Source organism: Benincasa hispida, chromosome 9 (genome assembly GCF_009727055.1).
Source record: "Benincasa hispida cultivar B227 chromosome 9, ASM972705v1, whole genome shotgun sequence".
In the NCBI taxonomy this organism is placed as follows: domain Eukaryota; kingdom Viridiplantae; phylum Streptophyta; class Magnoliopsida; order Cucurbitales; family Cucurbitaceae; genus Benincasa; species Benincasa hispida.
This window is the reverse complement of record NC_052357.1, coordinates 27815575-27841722: the sequence shown is the minus strand read 5'-3', so window position 1 is coordinate 27841722 and position 26148 is coordinate 27815575. Positions and strand designations below refer to the sequence as shown.

General features: G+C 36.6%; 1 protein-coding gene across 1 annotated transcript; it reads left to right on the top strand.

Annotated features, from left to right (window-relative positions):
* Positions 1-3668: 3668 nt before the first annotated feature.
* LOC120085924 (fructokinase-1) lies at positions 3669-24256 on the top strand. Its single transcript, XM_039042241.1, has 5 exons — positions 3669-4424; positions 7548-7795; positions 8133-8424; positions 9983-10135; positions 23359-24256. The coding sequence occupies exons 1-5, from the start codon at positions 4062-4064 to the stop codon at positions 23743-23745; spliced, it is 1443 nt and encodes a 480-aa protein (XP_038898169.1). The 5' UTR covers positions 3669-4061; the 3' UTR covers positions 23746-24256.
* Positions 24257-26148: the final 1892 nt, after the last annotated feature.

Below are 26148 nucleotides of genomic sequence, written 5' to 3'. Positions count from 1 at the left end.
TAGCATAGCTAATTGTTATAAAACAACTCTAAATTTCAATGGAAATATCGGAATTTCAAGAAATTTAGGAAAAAATCTAAATTCTCCTGTCAAAATTTTGAGCTATTGAAATCTGGACAAAATGTAGTTGTCAGTTAATATTTTTTTAAAACTTATATAAACAAAAAATTAAAAAACATATATTTGAGTTAGTAAATAAACATTTTTATGTTTTTATATTAAGCTAATATGTTTATTTTTGAATGAAGTAAATAAGTTAATAAAGCTTACTTTAGCAATGAGAGATTAATAAACAGGGATTTTCGTAAATAATTAGGAAGATAAGCAATGAGAGATTAATAAACAGGGATTTTCGTAAATAATTAACTATATTGAAACTGAGTTATTTGGTTTTTGGAACATTTGGAGGTGGTTTTTATTATCTTAACATTAAAAATGCATATTAATCATGTTTGAGCTTTGTCGATTTACTAAGTTGCAAAGGTATCATTTGTTTTTTTAGGCTGTCCTTTTTTTTTTTTTTTTTTTTTTTATTATTATCTAGGTAATTATTATTAAGTTATGGTGATGACTATGAATTAAATCATTATAAATTAATGACAATTAATTTGTAAAATAATAATTTGAAACAAAGGAATAAAAATTCAAATTTAAGTCCACGAATAACAAATGCACAAACACATGTTGACTAATAAATTTTATGTATCAATGATATAATTTAGTATATTAATTATATAACTGATATATTCCTGTTGATACACCAATGAGAATAAAATTGGAATAATAAAAAAACAAAAATCATGATTCAAAAAGCCATTTGCTAGATTTGCAAAAAATATGTTTTTTTTTTTTTTTTTGCTATTTTTGCATTAAAAATTGCAATATATATTTTTTTTATTTGCTGTGAAATTTTCATATTGGTCCTTTTATAGGTTCACTTTTACTTATACGGTAGTTTTTTTTTAGTGGTAAATTTCATTGTCAATAATATATTACTATCTAAAACAATTTCAAATTTGTTTTGCTTTATATGGTCAATAATTTAATTGAATCGAAATAAAATATGTATTATAAACATTTAAATTATAAGAGGGTCGAATACTTTCACTCCATATTATAAAAAGACAATCTGTTTTCAAACTCCGTAAACACACATGCAGCGTAAAAAAAAAATAAATATTATTTTAATCCTTATATTTTAAGTTTTAGTTTATTTTGGTCTCTATACTTTGAAAATATTCATTTTGGTCATTGCATTTTCAAATTTGATTTATTTTGATCCCTATATTTTTAAAATATTCATTTTGGTTCTTATACTTTCAATTTTGAAACATTTTGATATTTGTACTTTTAAAAAGTAATCATTTTGGTCTTTAATTTTCATTTTTATTTCATTAAAATGGTTACTTTTGTAAAATTCAAGAACCAAAATGAACCAACGTCGAAAATATTAGGACTAAATTGAACATTTTAAAACTACAGAGACCAAAATGAACAAAAATTGAAAGTATAGAAACTGAAATGAATATTTTGAAAATATAGGGACCAAAATGAACTAAATATAAAAATAGCGAGACAAAAAATAGTATTTAAACCAAAATAATAATAATAATAAATAAAGAAGGCATAGAATTCATCCCAACCAAATGTAATTTTGGTATGATAATTAGATGCTAATCAAGTCTATATGCAACCACTAATCCTTCAAAGATAAGATAGCATTTTATGTATATTTGTCATTCAATTAGTGAATTACCTTTACTATTACACTAAGTAGCTAACCCACTAGGAAGAAAATACCTCTCTCTCTTTTCTTTTCTTTTTGCAAGGGATAAAGGGATAATCTTTTTTTTTTTTTTTCTCCCTTCAACATCAAGGCAATATTTTCTTTATTAGTATAGTTTTTGATGTGAAAATACCCTTATCTTCTTTTTAACACCATGTTTATTTAATTGATTAGTTATTGTATTGACTAAGCTTGACGAAACTATTCTTTTTTTTACTCTCTATCTTTTATCCCTATGAACTCATTATAAATTAAATTAAAATTTGAGAATCCCTAATAATAGATAGAACTTCACTAGATGGAACATTGAAAGCTAAACTTGTTACTTTTAAAAATTTGAAGATCAAATAAAATCTATATTCAAATTTCAAGGTCTAAAAATATAGTGTTACACTTTAAATTTTGGGGAGAAACAAAAGTGTGGTTCTTAAATTTTTAGCCATATTTTACTAATATATTAGAGATATTGCTGTTTTTTTAAATTATTTCTCTAATTTATTTATTTTGATTTTATTTTTAGAACTATTTTAATTTGATTTTAGTTTGTATAACTACATAGTTATAAACTTTGTCTATTTCTTATTTTTATTTTATTTTCTAAAAACATGTCTATTTCGTATTGAAAACATTTTAGGTAATAAAATAACAATTTTTTTTATATTGTTCTTGGTAAGTCAAACACAAGAAAAAGGTTCGACCCCAGCGCAATAGGTGTATGCATTCATAAAAGATGAAGTCCTACGTGATAACCCCTAATTACTAGACCAACCTGGTGTGAGTTGTAAAGAGTCTTGGTCTCGAGTCGAGCCGGAGCGTCATTTCATTATCGTATGATGACATTGGGGAATAATCCTGCAAAAGGTGGATTATTCAGAGCGGGTTCCAATAGTAAATGGGTCAGTTTGAAAATAAATGAATTGCTCGTTGTAGAATATTATTCTAAGGGCATAGATGAAGTGGCTTGAAAAGTCTGATAGGGAAAGTGATAGATGGCAAAGGAGGAAGTCGATATACGCTGTCTGAGAAGAAAAGGTATGACCAAAAGAATTGTGTGAAAGAAGTCAATTTATCCAGTTGAGGTATTCTTAATTGAGAAAAAATGAATTGTGGAGATTCAAACATCTTACCTATTTGCCAACAATATATATGATAATGAGTCGTAGATTGACTACTGATTACCTTTTAAAGGTAGAAGGTTTAATCCTTCCATCTTTGTATTATTATAATAAAACAATGATGAAATTCAAATAAAATTCATTTCTAAAGGTGAAAAAGGAAAAGAAAAAAAAATAAAAAACTGAACAAATAAAGTAAGATTTAAAATATCAATATCAATAGAAATATTGAAGTTTCAATTTTGTGAAAATATTGATGATAATATAAATGAAGGGTTCTATTTGGATTGATTTGAGAAAAAAATATTTTTCAAAAACTTATTTTTATTTAAATATTTTTGGTAAAAACTAATTAAATTATACTTTAAAAGTTAATTTGAGTGGTTGACAAATACTTCATTTTCTTCCAAAATGACTTATTTTTTAAATTAAACATTTGAAAATATATTCCAAATACACCCAAAATATTCATGGCAATAGATGTTCCTAAAATAACTATTAAAACAAAAAATTAAAAAGAATATTCAAATTAATAAATAAACATATTTTGCAGGTGTTCAACTTTTTCGTGCTATTTATTATTAGTGACATTTTGTTTTCATGAACTCTTAATGGAAATATCGATTCACCAAATTCACGAAAATATAAGAATATAGGTACATAAACAGAAATTTAATATTATTTTAAAATTAAAATTTTTACTTGAATGCTAGAAAATCGAATAAATTGTCCTATAAAATTAGTTGAGGTGAGCTTTTGGGAGCTCTAACACCCATAAACATGAAAAAAAAGAGAAAAAGAAATCAAATTGATTTGTTGGATTGGATTGGGGAAAAAGGGATATTGGCTCTTGGCTCTTGGCTCGTGTCTCGTGTCTCGCCATTGCCAATAAGTTAAACTTTTGAGAGAGAAACAATCAATCAACAAGCAGCTTCTGTAAGATTCCTTTCACTTGGCTGACCCAGTTGAAAAATAAGTTTGAGTGGCCATAGGAATAACGAATAAATCCCGAAGAACACAATTTCTCGAATCATTTACCTGGTTTTTCCATATGCAGAGCTTGAAATTCCCACCATTTCTTCTTGTTTCCCATCTTTTTGCTTAAAACCCACATACCCATTTCGCTAATCCCTCTCTGTTCGTCTTCAACCTTCGTCCGAATGCCGCTAACCGCCATTGCTTTCCAATCTTCACTCCATTGCTTCACTGGATTTCCATTTCCTCCACCCTTTCATCCCAATTTGGGGTTTCACTCTTCAATTCCTTCAAAACCCAGTCGGGTTTTTCTCTGTTGCAAGAAGCTTCAAGTATCGGAGCCTAAGCATTACCCAAGCTCTTTCAATTTCTCGAATGAGAGCGTAGCGGTTCCTAAATTCAGGAGTTCGAGTTCGAAGGATATTGATGTTGCTACTCTTGGAAATCTTTGCGTGGATATTGTGCTTAATGTTCCTAGTTTACCTCCAGAAAATGATGATGAACGCCAGGCTTATATGGAGCGATTGTCCTCCTCGCCTCCTGATAAGGTTTGTAAATGCTGCCCCATCAATGTTATGTTATCATTTCAATAAGCTATTGTTTATGTGGCTGAGGATTTTAGGGAAGTTGCTATTGCTCTCTCTGATGTTTGGTTTGTAGTTTTGTAGTCTTGTTAACACTTACACTTAGTTTGACTCATTTTTTGAATGTTATTTTGAGTTTACATGAGGGTGGTGTGGAGATTCGAATATCGAACAACTGAATTTGATGGGCAATTTTTTGTGGAGTTATTGCCTTTTTCTTAATTGTATAAGGTATTTCACGGACGTGAGAATTTAAACTATAATTGTGAAAAGGTAAACACTTTTGTAATTGATTATAACTTCAATGGATCTCTCGTTGTTGCTGAAAATTCTTGCATTCTGTTCATTCCAAACCATCCTAGGCAAGCTCTATTGAGATGTAGTTTGCAGTAAGTGAGGTAAATGTTAAAAACAACTGTTATTGAAGTTTCATGTATATCGATGATGTAGGGCTATTGTCCTTAGCTTGTTCTTGGGTTTCTTGTTCTTTCGTGGATTGTTTCTTGTAATTCTTTGTGTTGTTTCTTGTTTAACTTGGATAATTCTTTGTTCTTAGGTTTTACCCTTCTTAGTTGTATTTTACAGCTTTATTTAATAAGCTGATTGTTAGTTAGTTTGGGTTTACCAGGAGCCCCTGTTTTTTCCCCCAGGTTGTTTTGACAGCCTTTATAAATGGCTGCTGGTTCTAGTTTTTGGCACTTTTGGCATCCTTAATAAGAGAATTTTCCTTCCCGAGCTTAACCCTTTCACCTGAAAGAAGGTGTGGAGACAGCAGACATTACTCTTTTGTAATACCTGTTGTTCTATACCCTATTCTTACCAATAACATTTTAAGTCGGAAATGTTTTTAAAAGAACTTATTTCATTCGGAATATTAATGTACACACAAGATCGTGGGTACAGACCATGTATTATATTTCAATTTCTAACCTTTGGTTCGAAAGAAATCAAAGGATTTTTCACAACAAAGCTCTTGGGTGTCAAGATCGCCTCGATTCCGCCCGCCGTCAAGCTTCCTCTTGGAGCATCCTCTCCAAACCGTTCAATGCTTATAGTTTAATGGACTTCAACCTCAACTGGGGGGCTATCATCTCCACTTCCCCCATTGGACAGCAATAAATCTTTTTGGACGCCTTGCTTCTCTTATTCTGCGGCTCCCCCTCCACTTTTTAAACTCTTTAATTATCCCCCTTAGGCCACTGTTTTGGCTTGTTTTCTTGGTTTTGTACCTTTCTTTGTACTCTCTTTAGTGTTCTTCTCTCTTCTTTTGTTACATTGAATGTGATGAGGGTGCTAAGGGGGTGTCAACCTTGTTGAGACGTCCGGGTGCGCCTCCTGATCCTAAAGTAGTCTTAGTATTTCCGTTTGCTTTGCTCATTGTATAACCCTCTTGTACTATGGGCCTTAGCTCATTTCTCTAATTTATAATATAATGATCCATTTCCTTTTTTTTAAAAAAACCTAACTCCTAGGACGAAATGATTCTAGAAATCATTCTGTCGACATACTCTATCTTCTAGTGGCACTCCAACACGTCATTCTCCTGCTACCTGGGATTGGGGGGGGGGCGGGGGGCGGGGGGGGGGGGGGGGGGGGTTGGGGGGAAACAATTTGAAAAACATGAGCTGGGGAAGTTCAGTGAGTGGTATGTTTTGTATGAAAATAAGTTTTGCTTTTGAAATTCATTTTGGAAAACATTTGCACAGATAGTCAATCACAAGACCACACCAAAGTATGAATGACCCCAGTCTAGTAACTGAGATGATGTTGGCATGATCATATGTTTCTCCAGAAATGCAATATTTCAACCAACCACAAATTCAAGGAAACAATTCCAGTATCCAATACAACCTGCCAAATGTGCACATGTCGACAATTCTTGCTAGTCATACTCGGGTACGCCGACAATCCCAGCCAGATTATACTGACAATCCCAGCCAGACGTCTACGAGGTATGCTAACAAATCCTGGGTACACTTCTAGTTTCCAATCAAATCCATAGTATACATGCATCCACACCATTTTAGAAAAACAGTCAAAGTATCAGAAAATCAAAAGAAGAAAACATACTTTCCGACCATACCACGGATTTCCAAACCATGCATGTATACATATATATATAACCATATAAACATATGAATTCATAAAGACATAGAAAGTAAAACCATTCACAGCTCTCTGGTCCGGTTTCTAAGTTCCTTGGTCTCCTAACTCCGTTTGAATCTCAAACCTGTATTAATCCAGTGGTTAATTTAGAATCCCGTGTTTAGGGTTAAAAATACTCTTAAAACATCCCCTTAACCCTAAACCTAGCTTACCAACCCTAAAAGACTCAAATTAAACCTTTGGATGGAGATTAATAGCTGTGGGCATAGGGTCTTGTCTCCATAACACAATTGGGCGCAAGGTAGCTTGAATAGCTTGATGTTGGTCTTGTCTCCATAATACAGTTGGGCGCAATGTGGTACATAATCCTAATTCTACCAGGGATTGGCTCGGTAGGAAGGTGGGTTTTCAAAGACTCTCATAAACTATTGAGTATAGCATTTCTATCCTACAGGACAGCATGATCTATAAAAACAGAAAAAGTGGGAATAGCAAAGAATACTTGCAATGATGTATGGGTGTGTCAATGAAATTCACAAATTCTGATTTAACGAGGCAAGCTTGCTCTATGAGATAGGAAGGTGAAGTGTAGGGACAATTGGACAATTTCTTTGGGTCAAATAAAAATACTTGTAAAGTTGACACAGTTTAACATGGTCATATTTTTTTGGGAAGAGAATTTTGATGTGATCAGAAGTTGCTGGTTGTGATATCATGGATTATCATTAACATGGTCATACTTAATCTATAGCCAGTTTAATTGGCAGAGAGTAATAAATGTTTCTTAGGGGTTGTGAGTCGTCTTTGCTAGATGAGGCTTAAATTAGCTACTATTATGTTTTCACAATCTCAGATTTCAAGTTTTTCTTGGCCAAGCAAACATGTCTTTCTCCATTTAGCATTGTGTTCTAAAAAAGATATATTATTATAGTCTTCCTTACTTATATTAATCAACTCAGAGTTTATGGTTCTGTATGCCAGCGTTATTGGGAAGCTGGCGGCAACTGCAATATGGCAATAGCGGCTGCTAGATTGGGACTTCGTTGTGCTACAGTTGGTCATGTAGGAAATGAAATCTATGGCCACTTTCTTCTTGATGTACTTCATGAGGAAGGAATTTCTACAGTTGGCATGAGTGATGCTAGTTGTGGTGTTAGGTCGAAGACAGCTTATGAGACTCTTCTATGTTGGGTTCTGGTGGATCCCTTACAAAGACATGGTTTTTGCAGGTACAAGTCAAAAGAAGAAAATAAAAAAAGAATCGCACATTATGTGAATCTAACATAGGTTTTCTGTGTGTTAAAAACATGTACATCCTTGTTGACATGATTCTCCATTTTACTATTCTACATTACTTCATTTTTGTGGTATTCTTTTAGGATAATTTTGGTTGTTTAAGTTACTTATGCATATTCTGATTAATTCCACCATAACATTTGCACGACCACCCCATCCCCTCCCCTTGCAAAAAAAAAAAAAAAAAAAAAAAAGAAAAAAGAAAAAGAAAAAAAAAAACATTTGTAGTGCTTGTTATAGGTTTTTGTTGAGGCTTTTCTTTTCTTTCAGTCGAGCTGATTTCTCTAAGGAGCCTGCGTTCAGTTGGATTAATGAACTATCTGGAGAAGTTAAAATGACCATTAGACGGTCAAAGGTCCTATTTTGTAACGGTTATGGCTTTGATGAGCTCTCCCCTAACCTCATTATTTCAATTGTGAATTATGCGTTGGAGGTTGGAACATCGATCTTTTTTGATCCTGGACCACGTGGAAAGAGCTTGTCTGTTGGTACTCATGATGAAAGAAGTGCTTTAAGCCATTTCTTGAGGATGAGTGATGCTCTGCTTCTAACTTCTGACGAGGTAAACTTTTAATCTATTTAAGTATTTTGTGAGACAACATTCATTCAGTTGTATTGTAAGCATGTTGATATATTGTTAAAAGATGTCTTCATTTAGTGTATGGTAAGCAATTTATGTCATAAATATATATTTATAATTTTAGCGAGTTCATTTTTCATCCTTGTGGTTAAGTTGGTGAATCAAATCATAAGTGTTGAAAAAAGTAACACCCTCCTATAATCAAAGTGCTTTCTTTGTAGTTTTTGTTTTTTTTTTCTAAAGTTTAATTTTTTTTATATTTTGAAAAGTTGCAATGATAAATATTACACTCGCAACAAATGAAATTGCTCAAAGAACTGAACAAACCATAACGAGGAGAGTCATTCTTTTAGAATGTTGATATATGTTAATCTACATGCGATAAAACTAACAAAGCTTAATGAATTTACTAGGATATTGATTAGCGAGTTTCCGACATATTCCTTCTTTAGATTTCCTATTTTCATTACCAAGAATTTGGAAAAAAGGATTATGAGGGGCATTTTTTGGGAAGGGGTTGACAGATGGGGTCCCATTTAGTCAAGTGGGAGGTGGTGTCTTGGTTTTTGCATCTTTGAGGGTTTGGGCATTGGTAACTTGAGATTGCTCAATGAGGCCTGTTGGTCAAGTAGCTATGACACTTTTCTTTTAAGTCTAAATCTTAGTGGCATTGGGTTATTATGACTAAGTATAGTCTTCATCTTTCTGGGTGGCCTTTGGGCTGGGAGTTGAAAAGTATTTTTGAAACTCTTGGAAATCTAACACGACTTCATTTTGAGGCATTTATTCTTTTTGATGGGGACATGGTGTCATATTATTGTAAGGACGTGTCTAAAGTCCTTGATCACATCCATCCTTTGGAGTTTTCAGTTTTCTGCATATTTTGGGTGGTTTTTCCTTTTGAGTTGTTTGGTGTTTGTTAGGCTCAAACAGAGAGTGTTGTTTTATGGTGGAGGAGAAGGAGAACCTTCTCCATCTTTTCAAGATAAGGGTAGAACCATGTGTGTTGGCTTTTTCACTATATCGCGTGAGATTACAGATTTGAGAAAAACAATTTAGGATTTTTAGAGGGATTAAGAAAGGATGAGAAGATGATCTTGGTATGATTTTGTTGAAATTGGAGCTCTTTTTGTAGCTAGTTGAGGCTCCTGTTTTTTTGTATGCCCTAAAAAGAAAGGACGGAAGGTTCGGTCTCTTGTGAAGTTTAATACTTCTCTTTGGGCCTTCGTCTTTAAAGATTTTTGTAATTGTTCATTAGATCTTATTATTTTGGGTTGGAGCCTCTTTTGTAGAGTTAGTTTTTGCTGGCTATCTTTTTTTATGTATTGGTGTATTCTCTCGTTTTCTTTGATGAAGCTCAGTTTTCCATCAAAGAAAACATTTTTTTGTACATTTAAATTTCATGTATAGAAATTTCTTTTAAGAAACTGTTTAGCAGAACATGTCATAAAATATAACTTAATTTTGGTACAAATTATCTTTTATGCTAACCTACGACTGTTTTATCTATTATTGAATCTATTATTAATTTATTTTACAGGCTGAGTCTTTGACAGGTATAAAAGATCCAATATTAGCAGGGAATGAGTTGCTAAAGAAAGGTGTGCGTACAAAGTGGGTTATCGTCAAAATGGGTTCAAGAGGTTCAATTTTGATAACTAAGACGGCCATCTCTTGTGCGCCTGCATTCAAGGTATTAGATTAATGTTCCATATGCTTACATCCAGTCTTTCAACATTATTTTCCAGCTTATTTTCTTGATGTCCTTGAATTGTTTGTGACTTTTGGTTGTGGACACATTCATTAGAGTGTTGCGGTGTGTGCACCGTGCAGTTCATCTTCATATACTGTTTTTGTTGAGGACAAGTCTGGATGCTTTCAACTGGTCCATATGCTTACTATTCATACATGTTGATCGTTCATCTTTATGTGTTTTTGTCGGATGTTAATCAAGTCTAAATTTCCAGTTGTTTTTAGTGGGAACTGATGTATTGGACTGTAGAATAGAAAAATTCAAAGGATGATTTTCTTTCAAGATGCTCCCTCTCTCCCACAAATCTCAACTTCCAAATCTCCTGGACCTTCATATTTATCAGACTCTTCTGTAGTCTAGCTAACAAACTTGAAACTACTAAACAACTAATGATGCTGTTTACCAACCAACCTCTAAAGTTGACTTCTTGAGTTCTTGATCATTTCCTTGACACATTCACCCTCCATCCACATAGAATTGCCCTCCTCCAGAAATACATCTTGGTTTTTAAGGCAGGAGGCAAGTGGATGCTGTTTGATTGGCACAACTATTTCCCAGTGCTTGACAAGTTTAGAAACTTACCAAGAACTAATAATTACTGTACCCAGTCAAGTAACTCCAGGACAATCAAAACAAACCAGCAACAGAGTTCAAACTTTGAAGTATTTTCCAAGTATAACCTGTTGAAAAGCTTCTTTCCCAACCAAGCTATTGATGAAAACCTAAAACTAGGAGGAGCCAAGATAGTCTAATTTCCCATTCTCGGGGATGATGAAATTAAAATTTTTGCCTATCCTTATTCCAGAACTGACAATAGTTCTCACCTTGCTAGAAAACGAGGAATGAAAAAAAGGAATCTAAGAAATCTCAACGGGAATTAGCAAATGTAACAAAAAATTTGTAACTCCATTACCCCTTCAGATCACACCATTGGTTCGTTGATTTTAGAAAGCTGCTATCTGATAGAACTTGAAGAATGAAAATAGAAGTAATATTGAATAAAAGAAAATACATTGAAATATTCAAGTAATTCAAGGAGTTTGGAGTATTTTCCCTTTTAAGTCTTAACTATACTCAAGCCTAAACAACCAAACTTTTACTCTATCTTCATTTCTTATTATGTTTCATTATGTTTCATTGTATTTTCAAGTATTAGTCTTTTTTCATTTCATCAATAAAAAGTGGTGTTTCCATTTAAAAAAAAAAATCTTCATTTTTCTCACTCACTTTATTCATAGCCAGCTCATGCTGACAAACTTTTAGTATCCTAATAATATTTTTCGTACCGAAATCAAAAGAGGAATATATATGTGTGTGTGTCTTTATATAACATCTACTCGAAATGATATCCTGGTACTCGGATCCTCCCTAGCTAAGCACACGCAAGACTAAGTATCCACAATTGTTCTCTAAGACTAATATATCCTTACTAATCCAAACGTATTACTAACTTTTACCATAAATGTATTCTTAACATTATGCTTCACCTCGTACCTAGGTCACATGGGCCCACTTTTGCTTGGGCACATGAATGATTATTCCATTTAGAGTGATCACCTTCTTTGATGTTCTTCTTCGATACCATATATGGTCTTGACTATTGTTGAAATATGATGTATTTGCCCTAAGGGCATTTTAGTCTTTTTACTTTGTTTCTACAACATTAGGGTTCTTCCCGAGTCTTTTTATATCTGAGTCCGTGGTGTTATGGGTGTGTGACAAAAATTAATAAAAATCTCTCTATCGTGGTTTTTTCTCCCTGGTCTAGGGTTTCCATGTAAAATCTTGTCTTCTTTCTTCTTCCCTTTGTTTTCAATATGGTATCAAAGCAAGGTCATGAAACCCTAGCTGCTATGGAAGAAATTCAATCATCCACCCTATCCAGCGATGGAAATATAGCAGAAGCAACCAATACCGTTGCGATTCAGGCTGCTGTTGACCGGTATCTCCGATCCATCCTCAACCCGGCGCAGTCACAACAGCTGATTGGAACTAGCCAAGCCACGTCAGTAGGGATCCCTCCAGCCGCGCAGGGGATCAATGCGTTTCTTCCAGCTGCTCAGTCGATCGGCGTCATTCCTCCAGCCGCACAGGTGATCGGCGCCGCTCAGTCGCCATTCCTCCAACACTTCGAGCCAGCAGCCGGTTGTGCCTCTTTCCAACTTTGGCGCTGGGTCCTTCGAGCCCCATCTGGGGCTGCCCATTCTGTCCGACGCCATCCCAACCGTGCTGCTCCAGCCGCTGCTTCAGTTCCTGGCGTTACTTCATTTCCCGTTCGACCATTCGGGTGAAGCATCTTTTTCTTTTTCAGTGGGCAGAATCATCCGACATTAGTTCCCGGTGTTTCTCCTCAAGTTGGGTTGACGGGTCATGGGGGCTTAGGACCGATGGGTCTTTCTCCAGTTGGAATTCAACAACAGTTAGCGAGTTTTCAACAACAGATTGCAGCACTTGGACCTGTTCTTGGGAGCATAACTCAGTTTTCTCTTCCAGTCTACCATTGTATTCGGAAAATCCGGTAACAACTTTCCCTCATTTACCTACTACAAATATTTTATCTGGATCTGTGGGAACTTTTGCAGGGATCCTCACTGGAGAGAAAGTGAATGGCTAGAATTATTTCTCCTGATCTCAATCTGTTAAAATGGTCCTCGAGAAGGGACATAAATTCGGGTATTTGACTGATGAGATACCAATACCACAATCAGGAGACCCTCAAGAGCGTGTCTAGAAAGGAGAAGACTCTTTAATCTGCTTGATGTTGATTAACAACATGGAACCTCAGATCGAAAAACCCCTGCTCTATTCTACTACCGCTCGGGTTATTTGGGATGTGGTCAAGAAGCTGTATTCTAGGAGGCAGAACGCTTCACGTCTGTATACATTACGGAAATAGGTCCATGAATGCATGCAAGGGACCATGGACGTGATTCATACTTCAATAAATTGTCTCTACTATGGCAGGAGATGGACTTGTGTCGAGAAATTTTCTAGAACTGCTCATGCGACAGGGTTCAATATTCGAAGATTTAGGAAATTGACCGTTTTATGACTTCCTTGCTGGTTTGAACTCAAAATTTGATACGGTTTGTAGTCGAATACTAGGACAAAGGCCGATACCATCTCTTATGGAGGTTTGCTCTGAGGTCCGATTAGAGGAGGATAGGTTGAGTGCCATGAACGGCTTTGTGGTTACGACTGTGGATTCTGCTGCGTTTGGCTATAAAGCACCGACACTCCTAAGATGGCCAAGTATAATGTATGACACTGACACTCCCCGACAGGCCTCCGACACGTGTCCGACACGGCAACTGGCGTGTCGAATATTTTATTATTATTTTTAAATTTACGACACAACGGGGACATGGGTAGGACACGGGTGGGACACGGTTGGGACACTTCTGGGACACGACACTGCAAAATTAAAAAGAAAAAACAATGAATGCTTATAAAACTTGTTAGCAACCCAAAAGCATCAGCCCAAGCTTGAAACTTTTAGGTTTTTGTGTTTTTTATTTTAATTTCTCAAAATATATTATTCCTTTCCACTTTTCTTTTCTTCAAAATATCAAAACTCCCCGAGTCCCCACGCCCAAAATGCCACACCTCCACGCCCACTCGATCCGACGGCGGCCACACCTCCACGCCGGCCACACCTCCACATTGGACCGTTAGTCATCTTATCTATGGTTGTGGTTGTATCTTGTATGGTTGTTAATGGTGTTTTTAAATGGAATATTTCCCAATATGTTTATTTCACGACATATATTTTAATTTTTTTTAATAAAAAAATGTGTCCCCGACGTGTCGTGTCTACTTTTTTGAAAATTGGCGTGTTGCTGTGTCGTGTGTCGGTGTCCGTGCTTCTTAGCCGTTTGGGGTGAAATCATCTAGATCTGATAATGACAAGCAAAATGGTAAATCCCCTCTGATATGTGAACATTGCAAAAATCCTGGCACACGAAGGATCAATGCTGGAAACTACATGGTCGGCCCTCGAATGGCAAACGTCGACCTCTGAATGACAAGTCCGAAGTCTGGCCGAGCACTCGTGAGTGAATCTGTTGATGTTGCTTTGTAGTCTCAGGTGACCAACCCAAGTGACCTAGGTACTGTTGGGATCGGTATGATTGTTCAATTAGGTACCCCTCAATCCTTTAGTCCTTTTATTGAGGGAAACGAATTATGGATACTAGATTCAGGAGCAATTGATCACTTAACTGGCTCATCTGATCGATTCCTCTCATATTCTTCAAGTGTTGGAAATGAGAAAATTCAGATTGCAGATGGGTCCTTTACTCCTGTTGCAGGGAAAGGGTATTTGTCTCTTTTCAGGGATTGGTTTTACAGAATGTGTTGCACGTGCTGAAAATTTCTTATTCAATTTGCTGTCTATAAGTAAAATAACTAGAGATTTAAACTACAAAGTTATTTTCTCACCAGATCTCGTTTCTTTCAGGACTTGAGTCTCAGGGACGACGATTGGCACTGTCCGACATGATAGGGCCTTTATTTCCTTTCTGATGTGCTTCCTCTAGGAGTTTGTCTAGGACTAGTTTGTTATCGTCTTTATTGTTTTGAAAAAGACAATTTGTTATGGCATTTTCGCTTGGACATCCAAGCTTTCAATATATGAAGTATTTGTTTTCTCCATTTATTTTGTAATGTAGATGTTTCTTCTTTATCTTGTGATGTTTGTATATGTTGAAAATAAAAGGGAAGAAAGAAACACAAGATTTATGTGGAAAACTTCTAGATCAGGGAGGAAAAACCACGATAAAGACTGATTTTTATTATTAATTCTGATACACAAAGTACAAGAGAATAGGCCAAATAAATAGACTAGTGGGAAGCCCTAGGGTACACACAATTACTAAAATACCCCTAGGGTTAGAAGCTGTTTTTCGACATTCCCCCTCAAGTTGGGGCGTAAATATGAATAAGGCCCAACTTGCTGACACAGTAATCAAAACTTTGTCTCAGTAACCCTTTTGTGAGCACGTCTACAATTTGCTGATTTGAGGGAATATAAGGAATGCATATACTTCCGTTGTCAAGTCTTTCCTTGATGAAGTGCCGGTCGATCTCAACGTGTTTTGTTCTGTCATGCTGAACAGGATTATTTGCAATACTTATTGCTGCCTTATTGTCACAAAACAGTTTCATTGGGAGCTCATTGTCTTGATGAAGACCTGACAACACTTTCATCAACCAGATTTCTTCACATATCCCTAAACTCATGGCCCGATACCCAGCTTCTGCACTACTTCTGACCACAACTCCCTGTTTCTTGCTCCTCCAGGTCACAAGATTAACCCAAACAAATGTGCAATACCCTGATGTTGATTTTCTGTCAACAGACCCTGCTCAATTAAAATCAGTGTAGGCTTCAATGCAGCGTTTATCAGACTTCTTGAACATTAACCCCTTACCTGGTGTACCTTTCAGATATTGTAGGATGCGTTCAACTGCTGTCATGTGTTCTTCATAAGGAGCCTGCATAAACTGATTGACAACACTCACTGCATATGAAATATCAGGTCTCGTATGAGATAAGTATATCAATTTCCCAACTAATCGCTGATACCTCTCTTTATTGACCGGAACACTATTACTAGTTTTGCTGAGTTTTGAATTATATTCAACTGGGGTGTCAGCAGGTTTGCACCTAGTCATTCCTGTTTCCGTTAGAAGATCAGTCGTGTATTTCCGTTGGGACACTAAGATTCCATCCCTAGACCGGGCTACTTCCATTCCGAGAAAGTATCTTAACTTCCCAAGGTCTTTAATTTCAAACACTTTGGCCATCTTTACTTTGAGTTTCACAATTTCATCATCATCATCACCGGAGAGCACAATATCGTCAACGTACACAATGAGAACTGCTACCTTCCCTGAAGTTGACTTCTTTGTAAAAAATGTGTGATCTGAGTGCCCTTGGGTATACCCTTGTCCTTTGACAAAGGTGGCAAATCTGTCAAACCAGACTCTCGGAGATTGTTTCAACCCATATAGCGACTTTCTCAGCCGGCAGACTCGCTGTTTGAACTGATCTTCAAATTCGGGAGGAGGATTCATGTAGACTTCCTCCTCAAGTTCTCCATTGAGAAAGGCATTCTTTACATCCAGTTGATGTAGAGGCCAGTCTCTGTTAGCTGCAACTGATAGCAATACTCGGATAGTAGAGTTTAGCTATGGAAGAGAATGTCTTGGAGTAATCTACCCCAAAGGTTTGAGTAAACCCTTTGGCAACTAACCTGGCCTTGTACCGATCAACAGTCCCATCTGACTTGTACTTTATAGTGAAAACCCATTTGCACCCAACTGTCTTGTGCCCTTTAGGTAGGATCACTTGGTTTCATGTTCCATTTTTCTCCAGAGCTCTCATCTCCTCCATAACAGCAGCCTTCCAAACTTCAATTCCCATTGCTTCCTGTATGTTACTCGGTATCACCCCTGCATCTAAACTAGTGGTAAAGGCCCTAAATTCAGATGACAGGTTACTGTATGTCATGTAACTATGCCTAGGATACTTTGTACATGACCGAATACCTTTCCTCAGGGCTATTGGAAGATCAAGAGAAGCATTATACTCCTTCAGATTGTCAGAATTTCCACTGTGATCACTAGTCTCCTCTTCCTGTTTCTCCTCTTCAGAAATCACCACCTTTTCACCATTATCTCTAGTATCACTCACATTTTCTAGAGCTGTGTCTGAATCATCATTCACTGTCGTCTTCCCATCTGTTATAGTGGTGCTGTCAGCACCTTTTCCTTCTTTTTCCTCTCTGCACTCGTTAGTCTTAGTACAAGTATCAATCTCATTAATTTCAAGAATACACGTATCTGATGTCGGGTTTGACTCATGGACTGGAGTCGGAGATGCAACAGGTGACGCTGCTTCCTTCCTGAGATTCTTCCTATAGTATGTTATCCATGGGACTTGATTGGTAGGGAGGATAGGACCGACATATTCGGGAATAGGAGATAACTCCAAGGGAACTGTATATGTGGACCCGTTAGTCTCTTCACTAGAGGTCTCCCCCTGAAGATGGCTAACAAGGAAGAAGGGCTAATCCTCAAGGAAGGTGATATCCATGGAAACAAAATATTTGCGAGAGGATGGGTGGTAACATTTATCCCACGCTGATGGAGTGGATATCCAGCAAAGAGGCATTTTTGAGCACGGGGGGTAAATTTCGTGCTGTTTGGACTATGAGAGTGAACAAAGGCAACACAGCCAAAAACTCGAAGTGGTACATCGGAGACTAAACCAGTCGTAGGGTAGGACTCTTTCAAACAGTCTAATGGGTTTTGAAAATCGAGGACTCGGGAAGGCATTCGGTTAATTAAGTGAGCAGCATTAAGGATGGCATCACCCCATGGGTAAGACGGGAGTGATGTGGATAGCATTAAGGACCTAGCAACTTCCACCAAATGACGATTTTTCTCCTCGGCTACCCCATTTTGCTGGGGAATGTAGGCACACGAACTCTGGTGGATAATCCCTTTGGATGCAAGAAACTCCTGGAAGGAAGCGTTAAAGAATTCCCGCCCATTGTCACTTCTCAAAATACCAATCCTGACATTAAACTGGGTTTCCACGGTGGCATAAAATTGCTGGAATATAGATAACACCTCGGACTTATCAGTGAGAAGAAAGACCCAAGTAAGCCGAGTATGGTCGTCTATAAAAGTGACAAACCAGCGTTTCCTTGTAGAGGTTGTGGTTGGTGAGGGACCCCAAACATCATTGTGGACTAAGGTGAAGGGTTTGGATGATTTATAGGGCTGGGAGTGGAAGGAGACACAACTTTGTTTGGCACGAATACACACTTCACACTTTAAAGAAGACACATTAATATTGCGAAATAAATGCGGAAATAAGTATTTCATGTACTGAAAGTTTGGATGTCCTAAGTGGTAATGCCATAATAGAAAATCATTCTCAGAGTTAGAAAAATTTAAGGAGACAAGGCTAGTCCTATAATCATTCTTAGAGGAAGCATCATCAGTTAGGAAGTAGAGTCCTCCATCGTGTCGGGTAGTGCCAATCGTCGTTCCCGAGCTTAGATCCTGAAATAAAATAGAGTCGGGTGAAAATACTGCCTGACAATTCAGATCTCTTGTAATCTTACTGATGGATAACAAATTATGTGAAATTTTAGGAACATGCAAAATGTCTCGCAAAACCAAACCCTCAAACGGAGATAAATCCCCTTTTCCTGCAACAGGTGCGAACGACCCATCTGCAATCCTAATTCGTTCGTTATCAGTACTTGGATAATAGGAGAGAAATTGATCAGAAGTACCAGTAAGATGATCTGTCGCCCCCGAGTCAGCAATCCAAGATTTTTTATCGTTAACACTAATAAGCCCAAAAGATTATATATTGCCTGATTGGGCAATGGTGCTGATTCCAAGCGTCCTCAGGCTGGTCGTACTGTCTGCTGAGGGAAACCTAGGCAGGATATTTTTAGTGGGTAAAATAGGGAAAGAATTTACCGGGTTTTCAGAGTATATTGGTACGTTGGCGGAGAAATCTTGAGTGTTTGTCCCAAGAACCGTTCCGAAATCGGCAATCTTCTGTTGGAGATGGGCAAAACGCCGTTGGAGATCATTCGATCCTTGGCAAGGTTGCTGTACTAACTCGACCGTCGGCGCCATTGGAGCAAATCGCTGGATCGAAGAGCCGGTCGAAGTGTTTGGGCAGAAAAAGTGGCCTGCTTTGAATTCACCTCCAACCTTTGAACTTAATTTGATATTGAAAATTGTCGAGATTGGTCTTAAACTTGATGGATAGCCCTTTAAAAACCTCAAAATCTTGAGTCCAAAATTGAAGTTTCGGTGACCGCCAATGCTGGGGGCAACAACTCCAGAATAAAGACCAACGGCGGCTGAACGTGGGTCGAATGGTAGAAAATCAGTGATGTCTGGTTTGGAACCCCAACCAGCTAAGAAAGATCGGATGCTACCTGCAGCGAACGATAGTTTTGGAACACCCCAATCGAACGTGCAAACGTACGGACACTCGTGTGAAACTGGCCAACTGGGGCTAGAACGAGGGATGCTGGCGAATAACACAGATCTGACCGCACGGACGAGGGTCGAACAACAATGGAACGCGTAGCGGCGAGATCTGTTGTCCGCGACGGGCGCGAATAGCGACTGAAGGTGACTAGTACTACCGGCGGCGACCCAGACGAAGGCAACAATATGAACAATGACTGAAGGTGACTAGCACTACCGGCGGCGACCCAGACGAAGGCAACGATATAGTAGATCTGGAATGAAAGGCAACATTTTGAGGTAGGTTGGTGGCTAGGCTTGATGCCATACTCTGACACCATGTTGAAAATAAAAGGAAGAAAGAAACACAAGATTTACGTGGAAAACCCTAGATCAGGGAGGAAAAACCACGATAAAGACTGATTTTTATTATTAATTCTGATACACAAAGTACAAGAGAATAGGCCAAATAAATAGACTAGTGGGAAGCCCTAGGGTACACATAATTACTAAAATACCCCTAGGGCTACAAGTTGTTTTTCGACAATATACGTGCAAAACAGCCTAGATTTACCTTTGCTTCTCAACCTTATAAATCTCTCTAACCTTTCCATCTGGTTCATAGTAATGTTTGGGGTCCTTCAAACGTCACTACCTTGTTTGGCAAGTGTTGGTTTGTCACTTTTATTGATGATCACACCCGTCTTACATGGGTTTTTCTTTTTACTAATAAGTCGGAAGTCACATCTGTTTTCCAACAGTTTTACACTACAGTCGAAACATAGTTTAGTGCTAAGATTGCCATTCTTTGGAATGACAATGGACGGGAGTATGTTAATCACACCCTTCGTGAGTTCTTGACTTCGAAAGACATCGTTCATCAAAATTCGTGTGCAAACTCCTCAACAAAATAGGGTAGCTGAACAGAAAAATCGCCATCTTATTGAAGTTGCTCGATCTCTCATGGTTTCTGCGTCTCTTCCCTTGTATCTATGGAGGGATGCTATTCTCACTGCAGCTCACCTTATTAATCGGATGCCTTCCCTTGTTCTTAAATTCCAAACACCCCTTGAGTGTTTCAAAGAATCTTTCTTATCCACGCGTCTTATTCCAAATGTTCCCCTTTGGGTGTTTGGGTGTACAGCTTTTGTTCATAACCACAGTCCTCACCAAACTAAGTTCGCTCCTCGTGCTCAAAATTGTGTTTTTTGTCGGGTATCCTCTTCACTAGCGGGGCTATAAGGGTTTTCACCCATCCTCAAGGAAGTACTTTGTCACTATGGACGTCACGATCCTCGAGGATAAACCATTTTTCCCTGTTAGTCCTCTTTAGGGGGAGACTACTAGTGAAGAGACTAACTCATCCACATATTCTATTCTTATAGACTTTCTTCTTGAACCTATCCCTTAACTTATCCTAGATACAGATCCTGTCCTTTCTACTAAACAAGTGCCCTGGATAACATAGTACAGGAAGAATTTTAGAAAGGAATTAGCGCCCCTTGTTGGTCCACCGGGAACTGTCCAAGAATCGGAACTGGCACGAGCTCAAATTCAAGGTACCTCTATTTTTGAGAGTAAAACTGAGTGTGTTGGAGATGATGTGGTTAATGAAATAAGTTCTGACGACGTCGAGATCGCGGGTAGTAATGAGTCACGAGGAGAGATACTCAGGAGAATGAAGACTTGGACAAGTATGGTCACTATTCTTGTATTAATGAGAAGTCAGAAAAATCTGAAGATTATGATGCCACTCTTGATATACCAATCCCTCTACAGAAAGGGACTAGGTCGTATACCAAGTATTCTATGCACAGTTTCCTGTCTTCCAGTAATTTGTTTGCTGGGTTTAAGGCTTCACTACCAACTTGGATACTGTGATGATATCGACAAACGTGCATACGGCCATGGAAATTCCTGAGTGGAGAACTGCTCTTATGGAAGAGATGAGGGCTCTCGAAACAAATAAAACATGAGATCTGGTTACACTCTCTAAAGGTCATAAAACAGTTGGGTGCAAGTGGGTGTTCACTGTTAAGTATAAGTCTGATGGGACTCTTGATAGATACAAGGTCAAACTGGTTGCTAAAGGGTTTACTCAGACATATGAGATTGATTACTCGAAAACTTTCTCTCCAGTTGCGAAACTAAACACGATTCGAGTTCTTCTCTCGATTGTCGTTAACAAAGATTGACCCTTACATCAACTGGATGTAAAGAATGCTTTCCTGAATGGTGAGTTAGAAAAAGAGGTCTATATGAACCCCCTCCAGGTTTTGAACCGCAATTTGATAGTCGAGTTTGTAAACTAAAAAAATCCTTATATGGCTTAAAGCAGTCTCCAAGAGCTTGGTTCGATAGATTCACTACCTTTGTTAAGTCCCAAGGTTTTGTTCAAGGGCATTTTGATCATACTTTGTTTACTAAGAAATTAGCATCAGGGAAGGTGGTTGTTTTGATTGTGTACGTCGATGATATCGTTTTGTCAAGTGACGATGCAACAGAGATTGTCAAATTATAATGGAGGATGGCAGATGAATTTGAGATCAAAGACCTTGGCAGTTTGAGGTATTTTCTTGGGATGGAGGTAGTGAGATCGAAAGAAGGAATATCTGTTTCTCAACGGAAGTATACTCTAGACTTGTTGAGAGAAACAGGGATGATCGGATGTAAACTCGTTGATACTCCTGTTGAAGTCAATAGTAAACTAGGAGATATTGTTGAAGGGGTTCCTGTAAATAAAGAAAGGTATCAACGTTTCGTGGGAAAATTGATTTACTTGTCTCATACCAGACCAGATATATCATATGCTGTTAGTATGGTTAGTCATTTTATGCAGGCTCTTTACGAGAAACATATGGAAGCTCTTAATCGAATTATGAGGTATTTAAAATCTACTCCGGGAAAAGACTTGATGTTCAGGAAACATGACAAAAGATCATTGGCCTACACTGACTCAGATTGGGCAAGATCCGTTACAAATAGAAAATCAACTTCAGGTTATTGTACCTTTCTGTGAGGAAATCTGGTTACCGGGCAGAGTAAGAAACAAGGTATAGTTGCTAGAAGTAGCGCTGAAGCGGAATACATGGCTAAGAGTCTAGGAATTTGCGAAGAAATATGGTTGAAGAAAGTTTTGTTAGATCTTCATCTGCACTGTCATGGTCCTATGAAACTGTATTGTGATAATAAGGTAGCCATCAGTATTGCCAACAATCCTGTGCAACATGATAGAACCAAACATATGGAGATTGACAGACACTTTATAAAGAAAAACTGGACAGTGACAGTATTTGTATTCCCTACATTCCTTCAAGCCAACAGGTTGCTGATGTTCTCACTAAAGGATTATCAAGACAAAGCTTCGATACATGTGTTAGCAAGTTGGGCCTTATTGACATTTACACCGCAACTTGAAGGGGAGTGTTGAAATATGATGTATTTTCTCTAAGGGTATTTTAGTCTTTTTACTTTGTTTCTACAACATTAGGGTTTTTCCTAAGTCTTTTTATATCTGAGTCTGTGGTGTTATGGGTGTGACAAAAATTAATAAAAATCTCTCTATCGTGGTTTTTTGTCCCTGGTCTAGGGTTTTCCATGTAAAATCTTGTCTTCTTTCCTCTTCCCTTTATTTTCAATAACTATAGGTAAACTTCAATTTTAAGTTGGTCTTTAGGTTGGATGATGGGCCAGGCCTTTGATTAATCCAAAATATGGCTCAAACAAGCTGATGTGATTCATGTCCAATCCAAGCAAATTGACAAGCTGGATTAAGTTGGCCCATCAAACTTTTGACTTTTATGTTGAGCTTAGGCCACTTTTAGGCTTTGAATTATTTTGATGAGATCGACGTACACTATAGTCTACCATTGATCAACAATTAAAGTGGTTTGAAATTTGGATTAAATAACTGTAATGTTCAGAGTTGCTTGTTGTGGTTGTCTTGATATACATTTTATTACTCAAAATGGTATGACGACAAGTAAGCTATGTTTATTCTCCATAAATTATCAAATGTTAATTGAGCTTGATTTGACTTTTGCTTAGAAACTTAATAAAGTAAAATTGCTTCAAATATATGGTGAGATATCTTGAATTTTCCTTTTCATCTAAGTGCTAACTGCTAAATGAAGCTTATCTTTCTTGTGAATAAGGTGAATGTTGTCGATACTGTTGGGTGCGGAGATAGCTTCGTAGCAGCAATTGCTTATGGTTATATACACAATTTGCCAACCGTTGATGCATTAACAATTGCCAATGCTGTGGGTGCTGCTACAGCGATGGGTTGTGGTGCTGGTAGGAGTGTTGCAACCTTGGAAAAAGTATTAGAACTTATGATGAAAGCAAATATCAATGAAGATAGTGACTTTTGGAATAAACTGTTAAGTGAAAACTTGGAATCTCAAGATATTACATTGATGTCAAAATTGGACGTCGATAGATGCAACATGTCGATAAATTACGTCGTGTTCCAAAAGGTGCTATCTAGATTGCTACCTATGCTTGAACATGCACAATATGAAGGAAAATTGACATCTTAGAATTACAATAGAAGAAATTGATCCCTTCAATATATGTTAAAGTTTAGTTGCAGTCTCAATGGTATGAAAGGCAAACGACAAGTTTGATGGGTTATCATATTGCAAAATGATTCATAGAAGGTTGTTTGTCAAATCTTCTTCTCTTGAGGCGGACAACGGCTGTAGGATTAATAGGATATTCTTTGGCTTCAACATTCTCTTTTTTGGGTATACGAAGATGTAGGCCTTTTTTCTTTTCTTTTCTTTTCTTCTTTTGGTATTGTCATTATGTACTTAGGTGGAACATAGTGGAGGTGCATAGTCATTGAATCCATGCAACATTTGTTGCAAACAAATCGATGAAGAACTTGAACTAGTTGCATGTTTCTTAAATAGTTGTGTTACGATTCTCGTTAGACCAGTTTGAATATTTCATTACAGATGATGTTTATTGGACTTATTTAAATATTGTATAACCATGAATGTATAGATATGCTGGTTGACTTGAGCTCTGGGTAAAAGTAGCTCATAATATTCGAATGGTCTTTTTTTGACACTTTTTGTTATGGTAATTAGGCTCAATTGCTGGGTGGTTTGGTTTTTTTTTGGTTGATATGATAAAACCATTCAAAACTTTTATGATTGCATACTAAAAAGTATTTTTGAGAATTTCAAATATATAATCATTTTATCCTAGTACTTGATATAAATATCTACTTATTATGAATATTATAATAAAAAATAGATGCCCATTACTTAGTGTTCCAAATGCTATGTGTCATCATTCATGCATGTTGTCCATGTGCCTTTAGTAATTCATGCTTGCTGTCCATATAATTTCACATCCTACTTGCCACTTTGCCTATAAATAATGGTCTTTGGTGGAGCTTAAAATGATATACTCATTAGTGTGAAATCCACCCTAAATTTCACTAAAATTTTTCATTGTTCAATTTTATAATTTTAGTTTTTATTTATTTATTATATTATATAAAAATATTATTATATTATATTTTTCATATCCGTATTCCGGTTGTGCTCTTCAATTTTATAACACGTTATCAGCACGAGCTCTTGTCGTTTTTTCCCCTAAAGGTAGGTCTTAAAGGTATGTTGGTTTTTTCCTCTTTGTTATAATTAATAAATTTAATGTTTTTTGTATATTTAATATTTATTAAATTTCTAACATAAGTACAATATTTTATGATGGTGTTGCCATGATAAATTTCAAAAAATTATAATTTTCCGCCCTTGATATTAACGACAATAATTATTTGTCATGGGTATTGTTGATGCCGAAATCTACCTAGATGCTATGAATTTTAGGGAGATTATTAAAGAAGAAAATGCGACATCCAGACAAAGCAAAAGCTATGATTTTCCTTCGTCATCATCTCCACGAGGGATTGAAAATGGATTATCTTATAATAAAAGATTCCTGTATCTTGTAAAAAAATTTAAAAGAGTGGTATGATCATAAAAAGAAAAAATATTTATTCTTCCTAAAGCTCGTTATGAATGGATGCACTTGAGGCTACAAGATGTCAAATCAATAAATGATTACAACTCTGCATTATTTAAAATCAGTTCAAAATTGTTGTTATGTGGAGAGAAAATTACTGATGCTGATATGTTAGAGAAGACATTTTTTTGTCTCAAATATGCTTCTGCAACAACAATATCGAGAGAAAGGTTTTAAACAGTATTCTGAATTAATTTCATGTCTTCTCGTGGCCGAACAAAATAACGAGTTATTGATAAAAAATCATGAATCTCGACCAACTGGAACGACACCATTCCCTGAAGTGAATGTTGTAAATTTTAATAATAATCGTGGTCGAGGTTGTGTCGTGGTAGAGGAAGAAATAATTATTATTTTCTTGGTAGTTGTTTAATTATTCAAATTTCAAAAGAACCACACAAAATGATGATCACAAAGGAAAACCTCCACAAGATAAGAGTCCAAAAAGTGTTGAAAATAAATGCTTTCGATGCAGAATGACTGGGCATTGGTCACGTATCTGCCGTATGTCAAAACACTTAGTTGATCTTTATCAAGCCTCCCTGAAGGAAAAAGAGAAAAATTTGGAAGCAAATTTTGCATACCAGGATAATGATAGACCCATCCCATACGACAAATTTAGATGTGGCGGACTTCTTTAAATCTCTTGAAAAGAAGATTAGCACAGTTGGTGACACATCAAGTGTTTCTTTTGACTTTAAGAATATCTAGACTTAATGTCTTTTATCTGTCTTCATGTTTTTTTTAGTAACTTTTGTATATTTTAAGTGTTGTTTTTCTTATTGTAATTATTTTCTTTTAATGAAGAAACGATGATCATTTTCATATGTTGAGCGTTTAAAAAATAAGCAATGAAGATCTATGTCTGGCAGACAGTGTAACTACACACACAATACTTACAA